At 39.0% G+C, this 27,878-nt stretch overlaps 3 protein-coding genes across 24 annotated transcripts in view; 1 reads left to right on the top strand and 2 right to left on the bottom strand.

Annotated features, from left to right (window-relative positions):
- Positions 1-14,479, top strand: part of mapk8ip3 (mitogen-activated protein kinase 8 interacting protein 3) — a 30,373-nt gene extending 15,894 nt beyond the window's left edge. For 10 of the 21 annotated variants that reach the window (XM_022756816.1, XM_022756831.1, XM_022756822.1 and 7 more), the window contains 22 exons: positions 195-347; positions 1,993-2,050; positions 2,242-2,393; positions 2,615-2,671; positions 2,790-2,960; positions 3,682-3,841; positions 5,071-5,121; positions 6,292-6,381; positions 6,901-7,056; positions 7,272-7,482; positions 7,583-7,780; positions 7,878-8,061; positions 8,244-8,363; positions 8,461-8,541; positions 8,648-8,715; positions 9,011-9,159; positions 9,254-9,425; positions 9,584-9,697; positions 10,509-10,547; positions 11,105-11,284; positions 11,724-11,870; positions 13,017-14,479. In XM_022756816.1, coding sequence (XP_022612537.1) covers positions 195-347; positions 1,993-2,050; positions 2,242-2,393; positions 2,615-2,671; positions 2,790-2,960; positions 3,682-3,841; positions 5,071-5,121; positions 6,292-6,381; positions 6,901-7,056; positions 7,272-7,482; positions 7,583-7,780; positions 7,878-8,061; positions 8,244-8,363; positions 8,461-8,541; positions 8,648-8,715; positions 9,011-9,159; positions 9,254-9,425; positions 9,584-9,697; positions 10,509-10,547; positions 11,105-11,284; positions 11,724-11,870; positions 13,017-13,141 — 2,836 coding nt within the window. In that variant the 3' untranslated portion in view covers positions 13,142-14,479. The remainder of the gene's footprint in view (positions 1-194; positions 348-1,992; positions 2,051-2,241; positions 2,394-2,614; positions 2,672-2,789; positions 2,961-3,681; positions 3,842-5,070; positions 5,122-6,291; positions 6,382-6,900; positions 7,057-7,271; positions 7,483-7,582; positions 7,781-7,877; positions 8,062-8,243; positions 8,364-8,460; positions 8,542-8,647; positions 8,716-9,010; positions 9,160-9,253; positions 9,426-9,583; positions 9,698-10,508; positions 10,548-11,104; positions 11,285-11,723; positions 11,871-13,016) is intronic. The other 11 variants (XM_022756836.1, XM_022756835.1, XM_022756834.1 and 8 more) reach the window with 8 other exon arrangements.
- Positions 14,480-14,794: 315 nt separating this feature from the next.
- Positions 14,795-17,970, bottom strand: nme3 (NME/NM23 nucleoside diphosphate kinase 3). The gene is made up of 5 exons (XM_022756840.1): positions 17,884-17,970; positions 16,690-16,820; positions 16,470-16,571; positions 16,262-16,374; positions 14,795-15,738 (listed from the first exon to the last, which is right to left on the bottom strand). The coding sequence occupies exons 1-5, from the start codon at positions 17,927-17,929 to the stop codon at positions 15,621-15,623; spliced, it is 510 nt and encodes a 169-aa protein (XP_022612561.1). The 5' UTR covers positions 17,930-17,970; the 3' UTR covers positions 14,795-15,620.
- A 7,753-nt stretch (positions 17,971-25,723) lies between these two features.
- mrps34 (mitochondrial ribosomal protein S34) lies at positions 25,724-27,731 on the bottom strand. Of its 2 annotated transcripts, none has more exons than XM_022756958.1 (4): positions 27,651-27,731; positions 27,001-27,361; positions 26,794-26,836; positions 25,724-26,234 (listed from the first exon to the last, which is right to left on the bottom strand). In XM_022756958.1, the coding sequence occupies exons 2-4, from the start codon at positions 27,316-27,318 to the stop codon at positions 25,936-25,938; spliced, it is 660 nt and encodes a 219-aa protein (XP_022612679.1). In that variant the 5' UTR covers positions 27,319-27,361; positions 27,651-27,731; the 3' UTR covers positions 25,724-25,935. The 2 variants fall into 2 exon arrangements, with proteins under 2 accessions (XP_022612679.1, XP_022612680.1); XM_022756959.1 differs by lacking the exon at positions 27,651-27,731 and adding an exon at positions 27,556-27,647.
- Between the last annotated feature and the right edge of the window lie 147 nt (positions 27,732-27,878).

The raw sequence follows: 27,878 nt of genomic DNA, 5'->3' as shown, positions 1-27,878 counted from the left end.
AAAAGGATGAGTGTGTGTGTCAGTGTTAGTATTTGTCCCTATAAATCTTTTGCCTTTCATCCAAAGGTGTAACATTTCCTTACAGTCACACCTTTCTCACCAAAAGGAGTGTGTGGACATCGACATCTCAACTTGTAGTTTCCTGGAGCTGGTTTTGATATCTCACTTTCCTCTTTCTGCTCTTCTCTTGACAGAAACGCTCTCAACATTGTGAAAAATGACCTTATTGCCAAAGTGGACGAGCTGTCGGGGGAACAGGAGGTGCTCAGGGAGGAGCTGGAGGCTGTGAGGCAGTCCAAGAACAAGGTAGACGCCAAAGTCAAGGAGCTGGAAGAAGAACTCAAGAGGTAAGAATAACAAATTATTTTATTTAAATAACATGAGATGCTTTGGAAGAAAACAATATGTTCCTGTAAATTTCTGCCCAGAGTGTTTCAGCAGTAGGAATAGAAGAAGGTCAATGGTTTTTATCCCTGAACATAAAGACCTCAGCTCTTGACCTGTAACCCACACCTTAGTGATCCTACATGACTACCTAACCAATACAGCTTAGCAACGAACACAGTAACATGATAGTCTCTTGCTAGTGATGTGTCAAAGCACAAGAACCAGAGGACAAAATGTCTCAGTTATTTTGTTTCGTAGATAGTTTCCAGTTTATTTCAAAATCCTCGGATATCATGTATTGATCTTTTAGTTCAGACACAATGATACTGAGGACAAACCTGAAACTGAGTGTTCTCCTCTAATATGAAACTTTTCTGGAAAGAAGAATAAATCATTTAGGAGCTTTTCCTTACTTTCCTTCCTCCTTTTCCTCATCTCTGGTGATACTGTAGATTTGCTGTTCACCAGTTCAGCTCAGTTTAATGTTTCTCAGCCATGTTTACCTGGAAAAAAGGTGTGTATTTACTACATCTGAGCAAAAGATTTCATAGTAGATGCATATTTCACTGCAGCAGCTTATTTGTGTTTACAGAGGAAGTTGTTTACATAGGGCCAGATTGCATTTTACCCCCAGTTAAAGCTGATGTGGTACAACATCCGCTGCTATGAAGTGCTAAGCTGGAAATTGTAAAACTCATCTCAACACACTTCCAGAGGCACAACAACATTTTTATAGCAACCAATAAATCTTCAAGTGCTTTAGATACACTTGGTGGATACCAAGAGGCAGTTTAAAGTATGAGACTCTGAGGGGGAAATGGATGGCAGTAAATTTTGTTTGGGGTGGATGGAAGATGGAGAGAAACAGCTCAATACTATATATCAAGAGGGTTGATATTGTACTTGAATACCAGACAGACTGAGACTGCACGCTTAGTTCAAACACTTGCCAAGGTTTTCTCAGGATGTTATGCTCATTTCTTGGTGTATTTTCTGTGGGTCAGTGTGTTTTGTTTTTTTGACTTGTAGTGAACTGACTTGAAGAATCTCCTTTCCAAGAGAGACCTGGCTAAGATGGGCAGGAACATAGACAAAAACTCATTTTCAGAGAGACAATGCAACAGTTAAACCAACCAGCACAAATACAACTGGTGAAATGGTTAATGAAACACAGACTTACTAATAGTTTGACCTTTTCCAGCATTTTCAAACCTTCAATAAAGGACGTTATGTAAAAGGTGCAGAACTCATTTTTAAAACTCGCTGTTTGAGCTCAGAATGTTATCCTGTACGTTTCTCAGAAAAAAAAAAAAATTAAAGATGTCGGCATGTGAACAATTAACATGGAAATAAAAGTGCACCTGTTTGAATTACACCTGGTGTGTACTTTAAAGGAAAACTGCCCATTTGGTTTCCAACAACTCCATGTGGCGTCGTGTTGTGTTACATTAGCTCAAATTCAGCCCACGCAGCTTCAGAAGTCTTGTCAACAAAGACCTAAGTCCCAAAGTTGTCCCACCATGTCTCCCAATGACTCTCTCTCAGCACCAGTGGACCTGTGGCATCGACTCCTTCCCTGTAACAGTTTTTGCTTTTGTGTCGCAGGTTAAGAGCAGAGGCTCTCTTTGCGTCTCGAGACTCCAAGGATGAAGGAGGTGATGATGTGAGTAAAGTCGGGCATGGGTCTTGGAGATATCCCTACTTATTTTACAGATTCAATGTATTTCCTCAACTGGAGAGAGACCATGTATAAGTTGGCATAGCTAGTTTCCTGCTGCAAATGTCTATCTGAAAATGTATATCTCCAGACCTGGCATCATTTTAAAAAATGGCACTGTGCTCTCATGTTCCCAGTTTTCATCACCCATGCAGGATGGCGACATGACGATGACACAACGGCGGCGCTTCACGCGGGTGGAGATGGCGCGTGTGCTGATGGAGAGGAATCAGTACAAAGAGAGACTGATGGAGCTGCAGGAGGCCGTACGGTGGACGGAAATGATCAGGTACAAGAAAAGAAAGATGCTGCTTTATACTAGAATTGTTTTGTTTTCTTACACACTTTATTTTGCACCTAACCACTGATTTATTTAGAATCAGTTTGTCTTTACTATGTCTGATACAGTGACAAAATTCATGAACGTGTACTGAACCACAAAAGAAAAACACTCACCTGTGGTTTGTACTGGTTCTCCTCTATTTGACTCACACCTCTGGTTCCTCTCAGGGCGTCCCGGGAGAGTCCTCCAATCCAAGAGAAAAAGAAGTCGACCATCTGGCAGTTGTGAGATTCTGGTTTTATTAAAGCTATTTACTGAAGCACAGTTAGAAATACCATAAACAAATGATTTGGTAAAACAAAACCGTCCAAAATTAAACATCTTTCTGTCTTTCTCCATCAGCTTTGCACGTCTCTTCAGCTCATCGTCCAGCCCTCCGCCTGTCAAGCGGTCGTACCACAGCGTCAACATCCACTACAAGTCTCCCTCGCCCGCTGGTTTCTCTCAGCGACGCAGCCACACCATGTGTCAGATCTCCACCTCCAACCGCACATTGGAGTTCTTCCCTGAAGAGTGAGCAGCAACCAGCTACACATCTTAACTAAACTTACTTTACACACAAAAAAAAAAAAAAAGGTCCCACCTTATCTGCTTCTCACTCTGCTTTGGTCTGAACGCCTGGTTGCTTGCTCGCTTGTGGCAGCTTTAGAGAGCAGAAAGCCTCCAGCAGGTTCTCGAGCATTCGACATACACATGTACACACATGTATGTGGCTGGTTGTTTTTGCCTTCATATTACATTCAGACAAATCTCTTCATACACCAAAGGGAAAATATAGCAAACGCATCAATGCACATGAATCCAGGGCCGTGAGCTTGACAATTTATTTCACTGAATTAATTTCTGCACATTAAAATGTTCACTTTTAGGTGATAAGAGTGAACGTGACCTCTAACATCATGACACACTTACTTGTGATTGAACTGAAAAGTTAATTCTTGTTTTTTTAAGATCTCTCTCACAAACATACATAAATACAACACACATGTACAACACAAACTGTATGTTTTATTACTTCTTTCTTGCACTAATGCCAATTTTCTCATGTGTTTAGTGTGATACAACAGTTGCTTGGCTTGAGCTAGAATAAAGCTCAGTTTAACTACTGCTGTTGCTTTATTTTCCTCCTCTCCTCTTCATCTTCTCACCTCTTTCTACCTTTTTGCTGCTGGCTGGCCAGGCTGCTAACGCTTCGCTTTTCTCTCTTCCCTCCCTCCCCTCCTGTTGCTTCCAGACTGGCCAGTAACGGTGTTGCGTCTCTCCTCAGTGACTCGGCACTTCTGGCCCGCCGAGAGCAACGGCGGGAACAGTACCGGCAGGTCCGCGAGCACATGCGCCGCGATGATGGCATCATGCAGGCCTGCGGCTGGAGTGTGCCGTCTCGCTTCAAACAGGTACATACACACACATAAACCACCCCACATGGTGAGAAACCTGGAGGGGTTTTTCACCGAGTGGGGTGGTTTTTGAACACGACAAAAAGACACAGACAACTCAGTTCACATGAGGAGAATATCCCACCGGTTGTTTGGGTTACTGACGGCCAGGGAGGTGAAATTGCTTGTGAAATAATCATATATACTTAGAAAATAGCGATTCAAATTTGTAGTTATCCTAACAAGTAACAAATCTTCTCCGTGAGTCTGTGGCCTTTTATTGTCTTCTGCTGTTTATGTCGTGAGAAGACAGAGAAGAAGATTTTTACTTACTAAGTGTCTAAATGCTTTCCCAAGGTCCATTATTAAATAATTGATATGACAGCTGAAAGTGACTGTGAGTCAGCTCTCCCATCAGACTGCTGATTAATGCGGCCTGCTGTTTTTGTTTGGCCCAGGCTGTAAGGACCAGCAAGCAGAATTAAACCATGAAGATTGTTCTGACTGTGCCTGCTGGGTCATGTCTATACTCCCCTTGTGTTGGTCAAATTAAAGGAGCAGATGTTTGCATCCTTTGCATCCAAGTTTCACCAAAATAAAAACATAAGATTTTTGAATGATTTACTATCTCCCAGATAGAATTGGTTGATTGATATATAACTAACAGAGTATAGATACCACGTGTAAGAAGAGTTGTTGATTTTCATCAATTTAAAAATCATGCGAAACCTCATATGTAGTCCTATTAAAGGATAAGGATGCTGCTGTTCTGTGTTTTTCTCTTTGTTAGCAAAACCCACGAAAAGACCAAAACCAGTAACGAGTTAGTCCTCAGTCTCTCAGAGTCTGATTTTTTTTAAGGCTCAGTAAGCAAAACAATACTTTATCTGGAGGAAATAGTGCATTTGTTTGGAACTATTTTCAGCTGTGGATTAATACAAACTTGGTGCTTGGAGATATATGAGGCTTTGTCTGCACAGACAAAGTGTATTAGTTGGATAAAGTCATTGCTGGTTTTGGTCTTTTATGCTATTTATTCAAGATGAGGAAAATATCTCGAGTCTCGGTAAGAATAGTAAAAGCTTTCAGTCTTTTCCATTTTGGTATCAAGCATAAACATGACCTAATAACATCGAAGTGCAGCTTCAACTTTAACTGCCAGAATCAGGGGCTGACGCCGTGCAGCTCAAAGGCCAGAGGGCAGAGTGTGTTGGTAGGCAGGTGGCTCTAACTCTGGTCTCCCACAGACTGGTGGTCAGACGGACAGCGCTCAGGACAGCCCGCTGAAGAGACAACAGGCAAGTGAGACCGACAGAGTGCCAGCATGTGCCTTTACGGTTCCTCTCCCTTTGACCTTCTCCCTAAAACCCTAACCCCTAGATAGCAGCAGATAAATAATACCTGCAAATATAACTAGACAGACAAATAACTGAATACATATCTACATAATGACAACAAAATTTTTAACTAAAGTACGGCAAAGTTTGCCATGAAACAAACTCTGAAAATGCATGAAAATTGAGGGGAAATTGCTCATTTGAAGCATGGTATGAGTCAGCATCCCTGTCTTTCATACAACACAAACAAATGTCACTTACAGACACACACACACACACCCACTCAAATAAACTCCTAAACACTGCCAATGTTTTTTCAACCTTTTAACTTTTAACCTCTGTCTGTCTCAACCTGCCCTACATACACATTGATCTCGTCAACACTTACTTAGTCCTGCTTTGACTTTGGTGTTGTTCTTAAAGGAAAAATCCACTCTAAAATACTTGGTGCAGTCATGTATGTGTTGCTGCTCTCAGCCTACTGACCAACACCAGATGCCTCTAAAGCGAGGAATTGTTGAAGTCTTCCACATAGTGGCTTTAACATAAAGCATGAATTGACATATGATCAGTGATGGCTACCTTGCATTCATGTGGCTTATTTGTGGGTGGTGTATTTTATCTTACCTCTGATGATGTTATATTGCATCAGCACATTTACAGTGCAGCTACAATGGAGTTTAATTGCCAAAAAAAATCACATTTTGGTGCCACAATCAAACAGTGAAGGATTCTTTCTGAAAGCACCATTTTGAACCTTTATGCACTGGAGCAATAAATCCATCATAAACAGCATTCTGTACAGAGGTGACATGACACTCTTTTACGCTCTCCATCCTCTTGTATTATGTCTAAGTTCTCTGTGGATGGTCCAGTAGCCTTGTGGGAAAATACAGGAAACTGAAGCAAAAGTTAAGATGAATGAGCACAACATCGCAGATCGGCGACATCAGTGGAGTTTTCCTTTTATTGCCTGCGGTGTATGTACTGTACATGTATACAGTACATAGACAAACACTGAATGTTCTTTGTTTTCATCAGTGCCCAGTAACATTGGAGATGTACTGAGGGAACCAGACCATAATTCACAACTTTTCTTGTCTCCTGACCTCTCATTACCTCTGCTTTTAGACCACCAATGAAAAAGAGGATAACCGCATGAAGAATGTTCCCGTCCCTGTGTACTGTCGCCCTCTGGTAGAGAAGGACCCCAACAGGAAGGTGAGGTATAAATGGGGGAAATATGGAGGCTGACAAGTCACAAGTTCACACCCACTTCTCTGCAGCGCTGCATGTGTCTGTAGCGTTTCTTTCTTTACCACGTGCTGCCATCGTGTCAGTTGGTGGGCGCCATATTGAGCCAGAACAACAGTCTGCACAGACGCTCCAAGGGACGGTGGTATAGGTTGATTAAAGAGCACTTTGGGGACAGTTGGGACAACCAGACGGTCAGGTGGGATATTTGAGGGTGACATTAAGATTGTGTCCCAAAAAGGGGTGAGCACAAGGAGAAGATCAGAGGGTGGATGAAAGATGGGAGTGGGCCAGGAGGGGAGGAACCAGGTAGTAAGACTCAGGGTGGGGACAACATGTCAGACTAGGTTAGAACAAGGCATAGTCTAAATACCTGAACCAAAGTTATAATAACTTTTTAAAAAGACACTGTGGGGCAGCAGCTTTTGTGTGTGGCCAGTTCCATCCTATATCTTTTTTTGCATCTGTGTTTGCGTGGGTTTGTAGCTGTGGTGTGCAGCAGGAGTGGACCTGACAGGATGGAGGGCCAGCAGCCAGGAGTCGCTACCAGCCAAAGTGCTGTCAGGCAGCAGCGACCCCCTGCATGCTGAGGAAGACGGAGCTGAGAAGAAGAACAGCCACACCTCCCCAGAGAAGAGGAAGGTAAACTGACGAACACTGCTTCAAAGTGAAAAGTGAAAGTTTTGAATTATATTATTAGCAAAGTGCAGTTCACACATGAAACGACACAGAAATATCAAGGACTTTGCGTTGTTTGTTTTTTTTAACAGATGAACCATGTCTATCCTTTTTCAGTTAGCTGTCATTGTGTCATATCCTCCTCTCTCTCTCTCTCTCTCTCTCCCTCCCTCTCCCAGTCAAAGGAGCTCCAAGAGACAGACACCATGAGCAGTCGAGTGTGGATACTCACCAGCACCCACTCTGCCAGCAAGGTGGTCATCATCGACGCCAACCAGCCGGGCTCACTGGTCGACCAGTTCAACGTCTGCAATGCCCACGTGCTCTGCATCTCCAGTGTGCCAGGTAAGACAGAGAGTGCACCTCCGAGCCCCAGAGAAACATTTTTAGGTACGATTTTTTTTTTTTTTTTTTTTTTGCACTTTCAGTTGCATTGTGACTCAATTGATGGTTTTCCTTCTTTTCCCTTTTTGTTTATGTGGTCGTTCAGCTGCCAGTGAGAGCGACTATCCAGCAGGAGAGATCGTGTTGGATCCAGGGGATGGAGGTGCAGGGGGAGGCGAGGACACTGGTGGTGTGGAGGGCATGTTGGCAGGTATCACTCTCGTAGGCTGCGCCACCAACTGCAGCGTTGCTCGTAGCAACTGCTCCTCACGCACTGACACCCCCATAATGGACAAAGGTCAAGGTGAGCACATCAGGAAGACTCCTGCATCTTTATATTATCATAGAAAAGGGCTCAAGGTTATAGGTCTGTTACTTATTTCAATGGTGTTCTGCTTTAGCCCCCACTGCTCCCCCCATGCATGCGAAGATTCACCCTGCACAGTCGGCTGAGGAAGCCACAGAGGCCACCGAGGTTCCTGAGTCAACAGCCAGCCACATAGAAATGGGATCTGGACCTCCAGGACCGTTTACTGAGCACGTCTTCACCGATCCCCAGCCTCGTCACGCAGACGCCTCTGACAGGTAAGAGGTCAAAGTCTGTCCATGTAAAGACAGGAATGGCATCAGGAATTACTTAAACCCTATAAACCTATGTATACATTTGATAAGGGATACAATTATTACCTTTATCACATCACCAAAAGATGTCCAGGTTCTCCATTTTGAAAATTTAAAAAAATACTTTTTGTTGTCTGTCCTCACAGAAATGCAGGTCAGTCCAAAGAGGAAACGTCTCAGCCTCCAGATTCAGAGGACGGAAGTGAAGAGGCCAAAAACTACACGAGTGTGGCCCCCACCATGTGGCTCGGGGCCCAGAACGGCTGGTGAGCAGCTCAGCTGAACCATCTAATATACACACATAAATGTCACGCCATGCCTGAGAACTGTACTTGCAGTAACTTGGCTCTGTTTTACCTCAAGGCTCTATGTCCACTCGGCTGTGGGAAACTGGAAGAAGTGTCTCCACTCCATCAAACTCAAAGACTCGGTGCTCAGTCTGGTGTAAGTGGTGCAGGCTCTGTTTTTATGTAGTTGGGAATCCAGAATCAGAAAGTCTTTCCATGAATTTCTGTGAGGCCAACAGTCTTTGTTTTCTCTCCAATTGCAGGCACGTGAAAGGTCGTGTGCTGGTTGCCCTCGCTGATGGGACCCTCGCCATTTTCCATAGATCAGAGGGTATTTTAAATATTTGTTTCAACATTGCTCCTATACACCAACATTTTAGTTGGATCCAGGAATGAGGAAACGCAGCCTCAATCTTTAGCCTTACCACCATTCAGGCTTCATGTAATCCAAAGGAAATCAGTTCTGTGACACACATCATACTGTTTAAAATGGATGGTTGTAGTTGTTTTGTATCATAGCATAATTGATCAGCAAGACACAAAGCTTTTAGTGTGTTTTGTGTAGTCATGAATGCAATCGGGCTCTGTTGTCAGTTCTGTGTCTGTGTGTGTGTTTCTATCAACAGATGGCCAGTGGGATTTGTCCAACTACCACCTAATGGACCTCGGTCGGCCTCATCACTCCATTCGCTGCATGGCTGTCGTCCACGACAAGGTGTGGTGCGGCTACAAGAACAAGATCCACGTCATCCAGCCCAAGAGCATGCAGATCGAGGTGAGTTATGAATCCATGCTCACAAATGAGTCCAACAATCAGCTTTTGTTTTCATGGTGCAGCAGTTTGATGTGATTCTTTTTCCTCACTGTAGAAGTCCTTCGACGCCCACCCTCGCAGGGAAAGCCAGGTGCGGCAGCTGGCATGGATCGGTGATGGAGTGTGGGTGTCGATCCGGCTTGACTCGACCCTACGTCTCTACCATGCTCATACACATCAGCACCTCCAGGATGTGGACATTGAGCCATATGTCAGCAAGATGCTGGGTGAGATTACGTCCTCTTTTAGGGGAAATCGTGTCTTAACAGAGATGATTGATTCTAACTATTGTACTGTTTCATCTGCTAGATTCAGTGTTTTTTTTTTAATATCCTGGATTTAATGCAGCCAATCTTATTGCACTCACTCTGGTTTTAATTCACAGGAACTGGCAAACTGGGATTCTCTTTTGTGCGAATCACAGCACTTTTGATTGGTGGAAATCGTCTTTGGGTTGGAACTGGAAACGGTGTGATCATCTCCATCCCACTGACAGAAAGTGAGTTTCATGTATACAGCTTACAACAAGGGCCACACAACAAAACAGGTGGAAAAGTCGTTCATGAGCTCAGTTGCAAATAAAAATCCAAACTGTAAACATTACCGGCCGGTTGGAAGAAAAGGGAAAATGAGCATCTTTGTCTTTCCACTAACACCACATAAAACCACACAAACCACTTGGACAGTGATAAATGCATTTGGTCTTCTCGCGACAGTGTTAGTTTCCTCTGCCATGGAGGTTATTTTGTGACTCCATTTGCTTGTGTGTCTGGATATTACTTTGATTATAGTTTAGTGAAAAATTAGATATAAAACCATGTTTCCATCTACACCACGTGAACCATGTGGTGTAGATGGAAATTTGCACCACTAACATAGTTAGAGACAAACAGGCCATGCCTTTGAAAATTCTCAACTATTTTGATTCAGTAGATAATGTGAAATTTAGCTAATGGGTGCACATGTCTTTCATAGACTGTGCAAACTTCATGATCAAATCTTATCAAGTTGTTTCAAATCTAAAATCTCATTAGGTAGCCTGAACTGACCAGTCGGATGTCTGCAGTTTTCCGTGACTCAAACCCTCTCCTACGTCAGTGCTGTTTATCTGTGTTCTTCTTTAGCTCACTCCTTCTTCTCCCCGTGAAGTCCTCGTCTTTTTTCCACCCTCTGTTTTCTTTCCTTTCCCCCTCGGTGGTTTCACCTCTTTCTCACAGTCTTAGTTGTAACTATTACTGTTACTGTCCTCTCTCTCCTCTGCTCTCCTCCCCCTCCTCCTCCTCCTCCTCTTCCTCCTCCGCCTCCTGTAGCGGTGGTCCTTCACCGGGGACAGCTCCTGGGTTTGAGGGGTAAGTGGGAGCGCTCCCGACCTCCTGCTGCTGTGATCTTTTCTTTCCCGCCTTCACCCGGTCAAACCTTCATGTTCCCTGAAACTCATGTCTGCAGACCTCTTCTGTGGTGCTGCAACAGCCACCTGTTTCTAAAAGCTTCTGCAGTGAGGACACATACCCAACACTGAATAAGTCCTCTCATATCTGTGACTATTTAGTTGATGGTCACCAAAAGTATTGTGTGCGCAATCATTTTATTTATTTTTATACTTATATCAGAACAGCTCTTTTACACATTGGTTGCTTTGCATGATATTTATTATTGTGAGTTATTGCATCAATGACTAAAAGATATATTTGTGTGTACCAGATCCATTGCATGCAATGGGGTGCTTTAGCTGTTTTAAACTTTGAGTTACTCTAAAAACCTTTTTCATTTTTGGTTGTTGGGTATTATGGGTGTTTTTCCTGGGAATATTTTTTTTTTTTTTGCCTGTGTCATGCCACTGCGTATGATTTGCCAGTAAACATTGCCGGTTGGTCAGTTTCTCACTCCTGGACTCCCTCCCCCTCAGCCAATAAGGTGTCTCCGACATCCTCCGGCGGAGTAATCCACGTGTACGGTGACGACGGCTCTGAGAAGAGCAGCGGCAGCTTCATCCCCTACTGCTCCATGGCACAGGCCCAGCTCTGTTTTCATGGACACCGAGATGCTGTCAAGTTCTTCGTCTCTGTACCCGGTACTCACAACGTCTGTCAGTCTGCTGATAACACACTCATGTTCATTGCTTTGGTTCTGAATCCAGTGTATTTTTTTGAAACCCCCTATTAGCCATGTCTGATTCACACACAGGAATTTGCCTCCAGATTTAAAGTAGGTAACATCTGTCTTATGCCAAACAGACGAATGTCCTCTAAAGTTGTCTCAAAAAAGACTGAAAGGTGCTTTGTAAAATACCTTTTACAATCCTGCATTACAATGTAAATATGTGGTAGTAATTGATTAATGGATAATCATTTGGTTCAGCTGAAGAAAATAGATAAAATTCTTTTCTTGGACTTTATGAAGAATGTTTACTCAGTACATTTAGTCAAATCAGACATTGTTTATTATTCTTTTTTATTAGGGTATTTGCATTCACTCACACACGCATGTCTATAACTGACTACACTCCCCTCATGTGTATGTGACAGGCAATGTTCTGGCCACCCTAAACGGCAGCGTGCTGGACAGTCCATCAGAGGGGCAGGGCTCCACAGCGCCCCCAGAGACGGAGGCCCAGAGTGTTCACAACGTGCTGGTGCTGAGTGGAGGAGAGGGCTACATTGACTTCCGTATAGGTGAGCAGCCACACCTGCATATCAACCTGACACCACACACATGTATTAGGTGTAAGTGTGTGACACAACAGCAGAGCTATGACTGAATTGAAAAAAAATATTTAAATTATGTGTTGCATGTAGATATTTTTTAAGGGATACAAGATATAAATGAAGTAAATAAATATTTATCTTTATTTGTCTTTGTAAACACAAGTTGTATATGAAATCTCCCCCTTCTTCATTCATTCACTGCTCCCTATATAATGGACATGCAGTAGTTTACTCAGTAGGGAGCAGTATGTGGGGATTTCAGACACTTAGTAATCATCATTATCGTCATCACTGACAGCAGTAATTTTCACATCCCTAAAATGAGGAGCAGTGCATTATGGGATTTTTGGCAGAACGTCCATGCCATGTAAACAACTTTCTTCGTTCAACTGTGGAATTTCTGAGGGCACTGTGTAGCAGATTTACCCACTCAGACACCCGAACAGTGAATGTGGTGTGTGGTAAATAGGGAGTAAATTCAGACACAGCCATAGTGTTCATTTCCCTATTTATAACTCATTATTACAAGGTTCACTGTGCAGTGAGCACTCATGATACACTCCTCTGCTGTGTGTTACTTTCACAGTTGATATGAGTCTATTAACAATCATTAGGTTTTTTTTGACCACTGGAGGTCAGCCAACACTGATTCTAACTCCACCAAGTTCAACTGTTATCTCCACAGCCAAAACACCATACTAAGGCTTCCTGTAAAAAAAATTCAGAATAAAATAATCAAATTTGACAGTAGTGTTTTTAATATCACCAGTCCTGATGTTAATGTTTCATGTAAAATGGAACTAAATTATGCAGTTTGGTAATTTTACACGGCTTACACTAGCACCATTCTTGTAATAGCATTGTGATATGATTTAAAATTTTTCTTTAAATAAATATATTAAATAATTTCCTGTTTAATATTTAATACAGATGTAATGTCTTTATGTTGAAATGTTGGTTTAAAAGGAACAAATAAGTGAATAAATAGAGAAATAAATAATCTCTCATATTTTGTTAACATTATCAGCACAATTAAATTTTGTATCTTTTCACTGTGGAAATTCAGCATGGCTCTTCAATTCTTGATTGTTTTTATTGTTTATTTTTCCTCAGGGGACGGAGAGGACGATGAGACAGAGGAAGGAGAGAGCGGTGGGGCTTCGCAAATGAAACCTGCGTTGTGCAAAGCTGAGCGGAGCCACATCATCGTCTGGCAGGTGTCTTACGTGCCTGAGTGACACCTGGATCTGCTTTAATGCCCCACCCACCTCCTTAAAGAAACCTCTTCCTCCTGCACCCAAAAGCTTCCAGCCACCTAAACCTTGTAATTATCCCTGGTCAAGTAAAAGTTCCCCCTTGGCTCTAAAATGACCCTCCAAGCTGTGTTTCGTCCCTTATAACTATTATATCCCCTCCTGCCCCGTCACCTTGTAACTTTAATGCCTTGTAAGTACCTCCTCTGATCTAGTAATCTGCCTGCCATCCTGTCTGTCCCACCCAGGGCATTGTAACTATCTTCATGAGCCTTGTAACCCAGCCTCATAACTACCTCCCTCCTCTGTATCGATCTTATATTCACCCTGTAAGCACACTGTATCTTCTCCTATATTTACCTCAACTGTCCTGCATCTGCCCCACAGTTACTCCTCCTCTTCCTCCATTTAGTTTGTCATCTGTGAAGCCTCCACCTTGTCTTAAAGCAAAGCCCAGAGCCCCAACATGCAACACTTGTACCAAAAAAAAAAAAGTGAATGACAACACTGACTTGCATTTGCACCAGATATTTATCTGATTTTTCTAACAACCAATCAGCAATCCATAACCATTTATGGCATGACATGGACCCTGATTGTTCACAGATATTAAGATATTGGGAGTTTGTGGATGCAGATGTCAGGTGCTATGACACCATACAGAAATGCTGTTTTGGCTTTCAGCTTGTAGCAGATGGTTAACGTTGTTGTGGAAATTTTGAGGGTAAGTGAAAATAAGTCAACATGGAACAAGTGGAAAGTTAAAATTACTACATGTCAAATTCAGCTTGAAAGTCTGGGTTCTTTGGGTTGGTACCCCAAATATTTTGCACCCCCCATCTTGCCTCTATTTTAAAATGTCCTGGTTAAGGACATTTTGCATCAGTGTGGTTACTGACCTCAAAGTGAGAGGAAATATCTGGTGTACGTGCAGCAGCCTGATGTAAATCAAAGGTCAGAGGACTCAGTTCGGTGAGGTCAGAACATGTCAACATGTTTAAATCATGTGAGCGAGGTTGAGGGTTTGAGTTTAACTTGTCAGTAGTTCGGTCCGAAACTCATTTCTCTCATCTGACTGGCTGTCGATCGGACGGTTTGGTGTAAAGCAGGTGAACGGTGGCATGTTGTCAGTATGTGTACAGGCATTATTGTAAATCTCCAGACACACTGAAGCCCATCCTCTTTGTTCAGTATGGAAATTCATGCATTGATCTCTATCTGTGTGGATTAAATATTAAACATATTTGTGTGCTGAAAGTTAAGTTGACGTGTGGTGCATGTCTCTCACTTTGCAAGACACTGAAACATAATAAACAGCATATTAAAAAAGGATTTCAAGATCAGATTTATTGTTTTTGACAATTCCAATACAATCCATTCGGCATCATTGCAGGTGTTTTACAAAAGCATGAATGTGACCAGCTGGGTGATGGAAAAATCACATTTTTTATAAAACAAGATATTTGTTCACTGAGTCTGACATGATGAAATTACAAAACCATATTAAAAGCAGGAAAGCTATTAGGCATCATATTTTAAAACTTACATCCACAACTGTATTCAAGTAGTTTCAAGTGATGTGATCTGTTTTTACACCCTTACAGGATTTGAATTTTTTTTTTTTTTTTTTTTTTTTTAAAAAAGGTACAGGAAACTGAAAATCATCGTGCAAAAAGGCAATAATGGTGTTGTTTAATGTTTATCAACTGCTCCCATGTTTGGGGGTTTTCATTGCAAGGACTATTACAGAAGAAACGTGCACATTTGGCAAATTTTTTACCTTAGAATCACTGCCTTGCTGTTTTATGCCTCTGCAGACCAGTCAAACTGCAGGAAATATGGTCACTATCTCCCCTTCTGTTCAGTGTTATGGCTTTGAATAATGGCCAGAAGTGTTTTCACAGAACATTATGATGTCACACTGAAGTTGATCTTCAGCATTTTATCGTATTTTTGTATTTAATTGAGTCATCCAGCCATAGTCATCACTGGCACAGAGGCGATTTGATGTTATTTCACCTGTGTACTGATATGGAAAAAATGTGGAAGTTTCCTGTACCTTTGAATGAAACCTTATGAATCCTGACCTTTTATTGGTTCAAATCCAAGCTTATTGCTTCAAACTGTAAACATGAGCTAGTGTTCTTGACTAAACAAAAACTACAATGAAAACTGTAACAGAAGCCAACACTGTCAAGTTATTGCCCATTTAGTGCATTTTTGCTTCGTAAAATCATTTCACCTCGGAAATACTTCTACTTCTAGATACAAATATGTATGAAAAAAAGGAGCAGCGAGAGATCCAGCAAGGCAGCAATGACACGGCATCTCATGTGGCTACAAGCTAATAAAGCCAAAATATTCCTCTGAGGTATGATGTGATCCATCTTGTAATGAGACTAACATGAAAAAAACCCACTGGTTTACCTAGAGGAAGATGTGCAGACAGTGGATTGTTAGACCATCAGTTGTAGATCCAGTGGCTGCTGCTGTCCTCCCAGCATTGAAGCTCGTTCTGACGAAACCACAGAGAGATTTCCTTCTGGGCGCTCACCACAGAGTCGCTGCCGTGGATCACATTCCTGCAACGCAGAGCCAAAACAGAAAGGATCAGGACACGCAGACAGACAGAAACTAGAATTACCGCCTGGTTGTATGCCTCTGCCACTCAGACTAGCTTCAGGTTATACTCCTGTTTCTCAAGATTCAAATAAAATATTAACCATTGAGTATAACTCATAATTGCTGCATGACTTCCTGAGTTTTGGCTAAAATATATTTTGTGCAGTCACAATGACCTTGACCTTTGACCACCGAAATCTAATCAGTTCATCCTTGAATCCAAGTGAGCATTCGTACCAAATTTGAGGGGATTCCCTTGAGGAGGAGTTCCCGATATATTGTGTTCACAAGGTCAAAATGTATTTTGTTAGGTCACCTTGACCTTGACCTTTTTGACCGTGGATTTATAGCCGTGTTCTGATTGGTCAGTTTGTAGCCGTAATGACCAACCAATCGGATTATATGCAGATGTGCATATTGTCAAGGATGCAGTCAACTGTGACTGTTCATGGCATAAAATATAAATCTCCCCGGTGAGCTTACCTGCCTACTTCCACACAGTAATCTCCCCGGATAGTTCCCGGCAGCGAGTCTGAAGGGTTGGTCTCTCCCAACATCTTACGCGCAGTTTTAACCACGTCCAGACCCTGCCACACCTGAAATACAGAAGTGTACATGACTGCAGCACAAAGGACAATATCACCAAGGAGTGATGGCACCACATCTTCACAAAACATTCATGTTGTCTCACCATTGCAACAACTGGTCCTGAGCTCATGTAGGTTATCAGTCCACTGAAAAAGGGTTTACTCCTCAGGTCCCAGTAATGTTCCCTTAGAAGGTCCTCCGATGCCTGATAGACAGACACATATTCAATTTAAAGATTATTACACTAGCCTAAATAATTCAGGGAATTAAACCATTCAGGGAGAATGTTTTTAGGGGAAATAAAAGACCTACATCCCACATACCTGAATAAGTTTGAGGCCCACCAGCTTGAATCCCTTCTTCTCAAAGCGACGCACAATTTCTCCCACCAGTTTCCGCTGCACGCCATCAGGTTTCACAGCAATGAAGGTGCGTTCATTCACCCCAGTCCACCCTAGAACCAGAGATAACATATGTCAAAAATGAAGGGAAAAACCAACCTCTACTGTGTTTGAACTGCAATGGGCCACCACACCACACACAACCTAGAACATGCATGCACTTTGGTATCGGCAGTGAAGGAGATCACTAATGTCATTAATATAGGGGATAGTGAGGAAGAAAATTGCAAAAGCATTGAAATGAACCTACAGCTGACACAAAGAAGTTCTGTGTGGTCGATGACAACTCAGACATTAGTGACAGCTGTATTTATTTGTGCATTTATAAGGGTATAATCCATGTTCAAAGACAGCCAGTGTTCACCAGTTTCCTCTGCACCCTGAGGATACACATATAAATACCCTCAAACGGTTTTAACTACATGCATCTCCAGAGATAACCTGATATTTGTTAGTTTTACAAGCCACTAATTAATTCATAAATGTTACTTTCACAGACCTGTGGAAGACACACACATACTATTGCAACAAACCTCACAGTCCCAGTTGGCTACATTTCATTTAATCTTTGCCTGTTGTATGTCTCACCAGATTCTCCGATCCGTGCATGTTTAACCACCAAATCCTCAAGTTTATGTAGATCTCGCTGTGACCTTTTTTTCGGGCCCATTGCATTGCTCCTCCTGCAGCTGCCTGTCAGCGCTCACAGGCGCCACTTGAGCTATTAATAGGACATATTGACTACACTAGTGCTAGATTAGTAGCTAGCTGTAGTTTCAGCCACACAAGGACGGGGTTTAGTATTTGTGCCACGAAAACTGCATGCTATCAGGTCTTTCAATATCATCTGTAACTAAAACGCAGTTTGGATGTTGTTAGTCACACCTCACACGTGCGTGCGACTCATAACATTAGTTACAAAGACTCTAAGAAAGTTTGTGAAGGTTTCATGCCTCCATTGTTGCTCCCTCTGTAGCAGCTAGCCGAGGCGTCTGCCCGGTGAGTGTGCGGCTCCCGCTCTCACATGGTGGAAACTGTGAGCACATTAACCGTTGTGAAAATCACACTGAAGAGCCGCTGAGTGACTGATGAGCTGTAAACAGATATAACACCAACCTGACTGAAAGATGTTAGCAAATATGGACAGAAACAGGCAGATCATTGTCGCCGGTGGACGGAGCACGAGCACACTCTCTGGGAAGGAGCAGGGCAAGGAGGACGCACATACGTAAACACGCACGTTGTTAAGGAATGCTCCGCTGAACTCGGGCACGCGGGTGTTCCCAGCCAATCCCAATACAAGTTATGGAAGCTTATTAACGATGAGAAGAGAAAAACCCTAGACATGGTAAAATAAAATTAGCAAAAATTAAGTGATAATGAGTTAAAAAAAAAAAAAAAAAAGTTTGCTTAGTCATTGTATGATGTAGTTCACTCAAACGATGACACATTTTTATCCTGTTCAGCAAAGTTCTTCTAGGGGGTCCCGGATCCCTACTCACCTCCCACTGACAGTTAAATTATTTGCAAGCAATAAACCAGTGCTGTAAAGCTGAAATGATTAGTTGATTAATTGAACAGGTTACTGACAGATACATGGGCGTAGGATTAGTCTCAACGTTGGTAGGGACGCAAAAAAAGAGATAGGCTTTTTAATGCCGTCAACATTATCATCATCATTATTATTATTATTATTATTGTTATTATTAACATTATTATTATTAACGTTATTAACATATAAGTTCTGAATTTACATTCAGGAATGCCCATGGGCAACTGTAATATATGTACATGTGTTGAATTTCCATATATGAAATATATGTACACGTGAAGTAAAATCATATATGTATTTAAAGTATTGCCTATATATGTAAGAACTGCATATGAAATCTGTTAAAATTGGAACAATATTTGTATGTATGTATTTCAGTACGTCTGTTTATATTTCAAACATATGTTACATTATTATATATCCATCCCAAAGCCTGTCAGTATATCATCATATTATATATGTAGATATAAAAGATATGCATGTTTGAATTTAATAAAAAATTATTAAGAAAATAATATACATACATACAGAATTCAATTTAAAAACAATGTTATAGTTTAGTGAGGCATAAAAAGGTCATAGTATAGTAAGGCATAAAAAATCATATTATACTAAGGCATAAAAAGTCATCATTGAGTAAGGCATAAACATTTAATAGTATTGTGAGGCATAAAAAAGTTGTAGTAGATTAAGCTATAACAAGTCATAGTACAGTAAAGCTAAAAACCACATAGTGTGGTAAAGCATAAAAAGTCAGAATGGTAAGGCATAAAAAAGTCATAGTATAGTGAGTCATAAAAAAGTCATAGTATAGTAAGGCATAAAAAGTCATAGTATATAATAAGGCATAAAAAGTACTACTATAGTAAGACATAAAAATGTCAAAGTATAGTAAGGCTTAAAACCACATAGTATAGTAAAGCATAAAAAGTAAGTATGGTAAGCCATAAAAATGTCATAGTATAGTAAGGCATTAAAAAGTCATAGTATAATAAGGCATAAAAAGTACTACTATAGTAAGACATAAAAATGTCATAGTATAGTAAGGCATAAAAAAGTCATAGTTTGGTAAGGCATAAAAATGTCATAGTATAATAAGGCATAAAAAGTCATAGTATAGTAAGGCTTAAAACCACAAGCATAAAAAGGTAAGTATGGTAAGCCATAAAAATGTCATAGTATAGTAAGGCATTAAAAAGTCATAGTATAATAAGGCATAAAAAAGTACTACTATAGTAAGACATAAAAATGTCATAGTATAGTAAGGCATAAAAAAGTCATAGTTTGGTAAGGCATAAAAATGTCATAGTATAATAAGGCATAAAAATGTCATAGTATAGTAAGGCATTAAAAAGTCATAGTATAATAAGGCATAAAAATGTCATAGTTTAATAAGGCATAAAAAGTCATAGTATAGTAAAGCTGAAAACCACATAGTATAGTAAGGCATAAAAGAAGTCATAGTATAATAAGGCATAAAAAAATTCATAGTATAGTAAGGCATAAAACATCATAGTATTGTAAGTCATAAAAAATGCCATATTATAGTATTGGCATAAAATATTCATAGTATAGTAAGGCATGAAAATCGTCATTGGATTAGTAAGTCATAAATAAAGTCATAGTATAGCAAGGACATAAATAAATGTGCATAGTTATCGGCAAGGCAATTAAAAAGTCACGCCTATATAATAAGGCATAAAAATACGTACTAGTAGCAAGCCATAAAATGTCAGTAGCTTAGCTAGTTCATTAAAAAGTTCATAGTATAATAAGGCATAAAAAAGTAGCTACTAATTAGATAAGACATCAAATTCATAGTATATGTAAGGCATAAAATAGTCATAGTTTTAGGTAAAGGCATAAAAAAGTGTCATAGTATAATAAGGCATAAAAAGTCATAGGTATAGGTAAGGCCTTAACAACCACACGCATAAAAAGTAAGTATGGTAGCCATAAAAATGTCAATAGGTATACGTAAAGGCATTAAAAAGTCATAGTATATACAGGCATAAAAAAAAGTATACGTATAGTACAGACATAAAAATGTATAGTATAGTAGGCATAAAAAAGTCAAGTTTTTGGTAAGGCATAAAAAGTGCATAGTATACATAAGGCATAAAATCCATAGTATGAATCATTAAAGTATATTATAAGCAAGCATCGTATGCAAAAAGTCAGAGTATAGTAAAGTGAAACCACCATAGCTATAGTAAGGCATAAAAGAAGTCATAGTATAAAAGCATAAAAAAATTCATAGTATTAGAAAGGCATAAAACATCGATGTATTGTAAGTCATAAAAAAGTGCCAATTTATAGCTCATTGGCATAAAATTATTCGTAAAGTAGCATATTCGTATAGTAAGTCAAAATATCAAGTTGAAGGCATAAATCATAGTTGGAGCATTAAAAGTCAATATAATAAGGCATAAAAAGTACTCATATAGTAACATTAAAAAGTCATAGGCATATTAGTCTAATGGCATAAAAAGTCATAGGTTGGTAAGGGCCTATTAAAAATGTCATAGTATAATAAGGCATAAAAAGTCATAGTATAGTAAGGCTTAAAACCACAAGCATAAAAAGTAAGTATGGTAGCCATAAAAATGTCATAGTATAGTAAAGCATTAAAAAGTCATAGTATAATAAGGCATAAAAAAGTACTACTATATAGTAAAGACATAAAAATGTCATAGTATAGTAAGGCATAAAAAAGTCATAGTTTGGTAAGGCTAAAAAATGTCATAGTATAATAAGGCATAAAAATGTCATAGTATAGTAAGGCATTAAAAAGTCATAGTATAATAAGGCATAAAAATCATCAGTATAATAAGGCATAAAACATGTTCATAGTATAGTAAGGCATAAAAGAAGTCATAGTATACATAACGGCATAAAAAAAATTCATAGTATAGTAAGGCATAAAACATCATAGTATTGTAAGTCATAAAAAATGCCATATTATAGTTGGCATAAATATTCATAGTATAGTAAGGCATGAAACATTCATGGTATAGTAAGTCATAAATAAAGTCATAGGTATAGTAAGCATAAAAATGTCACTAGTATGGAAGGCATTAAAAAAGCTCAAAGTCTATTAGTAAGGCATAATAATCCATAGTCTGTAAAATCTTAAAAACCACATAGTATAGGAAATCATTAAAAAAGTTCATAGTATATTAAGCATTACAAAAGTCATATATACGTTAAGGCATAAAAAAGTCATAGTTTGGTTAAGGCATTAAAAATGGTCATAGTATTAATAAGGCATAAAAATGTCATAGTCTATAGTTAAGCATTAAAAAGTCAATAGTATAATTAAGCATAAACATTGTCATAGTCTTAATAAGGCATAAAAAGTCATAGTATAGCTAAAGCTGAAAACCACATAGTATAGTAAGGCATAAAGAAAGTCTAGTATTAATAAGCATAAAAAAAATCATAGCTCTATAGTAAGCATACAAACATCATAGTATTGTAATAAGTCATAAAAAATGCCATATTATAGTATTGGCCATAAAATATTCATAAGCATTAGTAAGCGCATCAAAATGTTCATGCGTATGAGTAAGTTCATAATAACAGTCATAGTTATAGTAAGGCATAAAATGTTCATAGTAATGGCAAGCATTAAAAAGTCAAAGCTATATAAGGCATATATAGTGCATAGTTATAGTAAACTTAAAAACCACATCCAGTATACGAAATCATAAAAAACATGTATATTAAGGCATAAAAAAGTTCATAGTATACGTACAGGCATAAAAAAGTTCATAAGCTTTGTTAATGCATAAAAATGTTCCATACGTATAATAAGGCATAACACTGTCATCAGCTATAGTAAGGCATTAAAAACGTCATAGTATAATAAGGCGCATAACAAATGTCACTAGTTTAAATTAACGGCATAAAAATTTCATAGATATAGTAAAGCTGAAAAACACATAGTATAGTCAAGGACATAAGAAAGAAAGTCATAGGTATAATAAGGCATAAAAAAATTCATAGCATATAGTTAAGGCCAATAAAACATCATAGTATTGTAAAGTCATTAAAAAATGCCATATTATAGTATGCAGCTAAATATTCATAGTATAGTAAGCAATGAAAATGTCATGGTATAGTAAGTACATAAATAAAGTCCATAGTATAGTAAGCATAAAATATGTCATAGTATGCCAAGGCATTTAAAAGAGTCAAAGTATATAATAAGCCATAAAAAGTACTACTTATTAGAAGCCATAAAATGTCAAAGTAATATAGTAAGGCTTAAAACCACATTAGTATAGTTAAAGCATAAAAAGTAAGTATGGTAAGCCATAAACAATGTCATAGTATAGTTAAGGCATTAAAAAGTCATTAGTATAATAAGGCAATAAAAAGTACTACTTATAGTAAGACATAAAATGTCATAGATATAGTAAGGCATAAAAAAGTCATAGTTTGGTAAAGGCCAATAAAAATGTCATAGTATAATAAGGCATAAAAAGTCATAGTATAGTAAGGCTTAAAACCACAAGCATAAAAAGTAAGTATGGTAAGCCATAAACAATGTCATAGCTATAGTAAGGCATTAAAAAGTCATAGTATAATAAGGCATTAAAAACGTACTACGTATAGTAAGACATAAAATGTCATAGTATAGTAAAGGCATAAAAAAAAGTCATAGTTTGGTAAGGCTTAAAAACTGATCTTATCTATAGTAAGGCATTAAAAGTCATAGTATAATAAGGCATAAAAATGTCATAGTTTAATAAGGCATAAAAAGTCATAGTATCAGTAAAGCTGAAAACCCAGACATAGTATAGTAAGGCATAAAAGAAGTCATAGTATAATAAGGCATAAAAAAATTCATAGTTATTAACAGGCAATAAAACATCATAGTATTGTAAGTCATAAAAAATGCCATATTATAGTATTTGGCATAAATATATTCATAGTATAGTAAGGCATGAAAATGTCATGGTATAGTAAGTCATAAATAAAGTCATAGTATAGTAAGGCATAAAAATGTCATAGTATGGCCAAAGTGCGATTTAAAAAGTCAAAGTACTATAATAAGGCATAAAAAGTCTACCTATAGTAAGTCACTAAAAATGTCATAGTATAGTAAGGCATTAAAAAGTCATAGTATAATAAGGCATAAAAAAGTACTACTATAGTAAGACATAAAAATGTCATAGTATAGTAAGGCATAAAAAAAGTTCATAGTTTGGTAAGGATAAAAATGTCATAGCATAATAAGGCATAAAAGTCATAGTATATAAGCTTAAAACCACAAGCAAAAAAAGTAAAGTATGGTAAGCCATAAACAATGTCATAGTATAGTAAGGCATTAAAAAGTCATAGTATTAATAAGCATAAAAAGATATACTATAGTAAGACATAAAAATGTCATAGTATAGTAAGGATTAAAAGTTCCATTAGTATATAATAAGGCATAAAAAAGTACTACTATAGTAAGACATAAAAATGTCATAGTATAGTAAGGCATAAAAAGTTCATAGTTTGGTAAGCATAAAAATGTCATAGTATAATAAGGCATAAAAATGTCATAGTATAGTAAGGCATTAAAAAGTCATAGTATAATAAGGCATAAAAATGTCATAGTTTAATAAGGCATAAAAAGTCATAGTATAGTAAAGCTGAAAACCACATAGTATAGTAAGGCATAAAAGAAGTCATAGTATAATAAGGCATAAAAAAATTCATAGTATAGTAAGGCATAAAACATCATAGTATTGTAAGTCATAAAAAATGCCATATTATAGTATTGGCATAAAATATTCATAGTATAGTAAGGCATGAAAATGTCATGGTATAGTAAGTCATAAATAAAGTCATAGTATAGTAAGGCATAAAAATGTCATAGTATGGCAAGGCATTAAAAAGTCAAAGTATAGTAAGGCATAATAAGTCATAGTATAGTAAATCTTAAAACCACATAGTATAGGAAAGCATAAAAAGTCATAGTATATTAAGGCATAAAAAGTCATGGTATAGTAAGGCATAAAAACAAATATTATCGTAAAGCATAAAAGAAGTCATAGTATATTAAGGCATAAAAAAGTCATAGTATAGTAAGGCATAAAAATTTCCCTTCAAATTGTAGGAAAAGTATAGTTGACGCAGTCTTTCTATCAGGCCTGAATTATGGTGATATAATCTACAGACATGCTGCTGCTTCCACTCTCAAACCCCTAGCCACAGTTTATTATTCTGCCCTTAGATTCATTAACAGAGATCCCTATGACACTTACCATTACATTCTGTATAACAAAGTTGGTTGATCCACTCTGGCGCAGAGTATGTCTTCATCCATAAAGTCATTATTGGACATTTACCACCCGATATAGCATCTATGCTGGACTGGACCACAGGACCCTGCCAAACTCGTTCTTCTCACTGTCTTATCCTTCAAGTCCCACAGGTTTATTATAAACTTCTGCCTTTAGTTCTTGTGCACCAAACACATGGAATTATCAACAACACATTCTCAAGATCGACAATCTCACTACTCCTGTACAATTCAAGATGATGATCTCAAGCCACTTTACCTCAGTGTGCAGTTGTTTTCAATGAGTATTGTCCCCTTTTGAATTTTTTTTACACAGTATTTCTCTTTCTAGCCATCATTGCAAATGAGCCAAACCTCTGATTTTCTAGGCTTCAATAAAGGTTTGAAACTAAATGAAAAATTAACTCCATCAGCTGAGTGAGGGCAGCCTCTGTGAGCCAATACTCTTTAAGCTTCTCCCTCTGTTAGTTTCTCCAGATTGAACTAGTATAGTGTAGTGTAGCCTATGTTTGACTCACATCAGTGATTATCTCTGATACAGGATAAGTGAACCTTGAATGTAGATATGAAAATTTTACAGTAATGCAATGGATAAACTCTGAACTAAAATCATAACTGTGCAGTAATTACTAGCAATATTATAGAATCAGGGATTATTAACGTTTAATATTGCAATAGGATTGTAAAAAAAATCTCCAATTTGTTTTTGTATATCAGGACTGAGATCAATTTTCCCTTGGCCAACAGACTACACACACAACGTAAAACTGCTTATTTACCCCATAATCATGAGGTACATTTACAAGCAGGACACATTAAACGTGGGCATTAAAGACTATGGGTGTTTAGCCTTTCACATTACATGAATCATATTTTGGCTGTGTGGTCAATGGTCAAATCTGCTGACACTGCCTTCTCACTGATGGCACAAAAAAGGTGATATCAAGGTGTTTCGATATTACAACATCATGACAGAATATAGGCCTGTCATGTCTGAATTGTGTGTCCAGTTTGGGTGTTTACTGTGCCTTCTCAATGCTACAAGGCTGAGGTAGTCCATAATGCATGCACAAAAAGAGACTTAGAGTGTACTTATTTTACCTCAGATTTAATATTTAGCACATTACACAGATACATATTACACACAGAGAGGCCTGCTGTGGATGAAAATAGCAGAGAATTCATTTGAGTCCAGGACTTATCAGGACTTTGAGGCAAGGGCTTCAAATGTACTCGGACAGAAGAAGTTGACCTCTTCTATCAACACTGATCTGGTCCATAATGTCCAAGATTAGCGAACCATATTCACAGAGGAGTATCACACCGCTGTCCCCTCTTTGCTCCGCCTCTCTTCTTCCTGCCTGCGGAAATAGTCTTTGTTGAGCTGGACGTGCCTCTTTAAAGGTAAGGCAGGCTCCTCTGCCAGTACTGTGCCTGTTGCTTTTTTGTGCTGGGCCAGCATCATGGCGCGGAGCAGGGGGGGGTAGGGGACATAGCGTACAGGTGGCTCAGGGAGTGGCTCAAATTCCCTGAACTGCTGCTCTATGTGTTTGGGAACCAGCCTCCAGTCATGGTACATCACCTTGTCCACCTCCTTGACCTCACTCTCCTGTTTTCCTGCCAAGCACAAAACACAACAAAGTTACCACATGCAGTTTGTTTGGAGAATAATTATCACTTGATGATTATATGAGCACAAGTATGCCGTTTCTTTCTAGAGCAATACAAATAAAGACGTCTGAGTAAATACAGAAAATCACAAGTAGAGAGGGGAAGCGGATGTAGATAAAAATCAGACTGTTCAATAAACAGAGTCACAATTATAAAGATGGACAGTGTGTAGATTATATTCTGAGCTGAGGATGAATCCAGCATGTGTAATATTTGATCGTAAGGAAAGAAATGGCTGCCTCTGTCCTTAACACTCAATTGAAACAGATCGATCATAAAGGCAGTCACGTTAGTAAAGATAGTGCTTGGTTAACAAACTAGTGCCCAACTGAGATTTTGATCTTCTTCTCCCAAAGTAAACTTGTGCCAAGTAATGTGCTCCGGTGTGGACTGTATGTATGAAGAAATTAAATGCCTGGTCACACCTCATCCGTTCCTCATCTAAGGGTTAACAAACTCAAAATTTTCCCTAAACTGCTTTCTGGAATAAGGAGTCCACTCTTACCTTTGTAGGTGAGGACGCCCCATGCCTTGCCATGATCCATGTTCTAGAAACCACAAGAAACAAGTTGTACTTTGATTACAGGACATATTATATCAGACTTTGTTTGGCAGTGAGTTTAAGTCACCACATTCTTTTCTACACTTATTTATGATGACAATATGCAGACTTCACACACTGTCACAGTGCATGGATGTGGCCCACTCTCACCTCAGATGTGTAGTCGACCTTGACTTTGGTGATCTGCCAGTAGCAGGGCTCAGTGTGGTCCTCTATCCAGGACTTGCGGGTGAAGAGGCGGCCCACTCCGAACAGCCTCATGCCCGCCAGCAGGGAGAAGAGGCGGCTCTCCCTGCGGACATCGGGCCATGCCAGCACCGGCAGCCTCTTCCCCGTGAGGGGCCGTTTCATCGTGTCATAGTCCAGGGCGTACTTCTGGGACTCCCGTGGCCGGGACTTGAGCTCCCGATATGCCCGGATCTTCCGAGCCATTTCTGCTATGAGACGAAGTTGTTTTTTCTTCACCATGATTATCTGTTGTTACAGCAGCTCCTCCGCGATCTGGTTTGTCCTGCAAGAGGGGAAATTCGTTTACTTACAATTGAACCTGAAGTAGCTCCTGTCCCCGATGGTTACAGAACAAACTAACCCCTTTAAGTCTGTCAGCACGGACTGAGTGGAGAGCACAAACACATTACAGCTCCTCTGTAAAAAGGCTAACCGGAGCTAGCCATTAGCTGGATTTAGATTGTGAAAACAACTCACTCAAGATAAAAACGACACTGACGACAGCTGATTGATTTTTAACGAATGTCGCTGAACTATCGATACTGTTTATAACCTATACATATTTGAAATACCTGATGAGCAGGACTAGTCTCACTTGACCTCAGCAAGCAAGCAAGGCATACAACCACCGTTTATCTGGTACGACCTCAAAATGTTCCGTGTGAACTGCGGGCGTACTTTAGTTCCGCATGAGGGAACAACAGTTAACATTTAAAAATTGAATTGGGTGAATAATATAATAATAAGAATAACTAACCTTTAAAGATTTCCAACATAATATCTAAATACCTGTTAAATCA

Source organism: Seriola dumerili, unplaced genomic scaffold (genome assembly GCF_002260705.1).
Source record: "Seriola dumerili isolate Sdu_G_001 unplaced genomic scaffold, Sdu_1.0 BDQW01000260.1, whole genome shotgun sequence".
Lineage (NCBI taxonomy): Eukaryota > Metazoa > Chordata > Actinopteri > Carangiformes > Carangidae > Seriola > Seriola dumerili.
Note: the sequence above shows the minus strand (reverse complement) of the source record. Positions and strands in the feature narration are given on the sequence as shown.

What these genes read in the sequence shown, in the direction of transcription:
- nme3 (XM_022756840.1), bottom strand. Translation starts at nt 17,929, where the DNA reads ATGATCTGCCTGTTTCTGTCCATATTTGCTAACATCTTTCAGTCAG. An exon ending in TGGGCCTCAAACTTATTCAG is followed by an intron (nt 16,572 to 16,689) that starts GTATGTGGGATG and finishes TCTGTCTATCAG; the next exon opens with GCATCGGAGGACCTTCTAAG. An exon ending in CAGGACCAGTTGTTGCAATG is followed by an intron (nt 16,375 to 16,469) that starts GTGAGACAACAT and finishes TCTGTATTTCAG; the next exon opens with GTGTGGCAGGGTCTGGACGT.
- mrps34 (XM_022756958.1), bottom strand. Translation starts at nt 27,318, where the DNA reads ATGGTGAAGAAAAAACAACTTCGTCTCATAGCAGAAATGGCTCGGAAG. An exon ending in AGGTCGACTACACATCTGAG is followed by an intron (nt 26,837 to 27,000) that starts GTGAGAGTGGGC and finishes TGTGGTTTCTAG; the next exon opens with AACATGGATCATGGCAAGGC. An exon ending in GGGCGTCCTCACCTACAAAG is followed by an intron (nt 26,235 to 26,793) that starts GTAAGAGTGGAC and finishes TGTGCTTGGCAG; the next exon opens with GAAAACAGGAGAGTGAGGTC.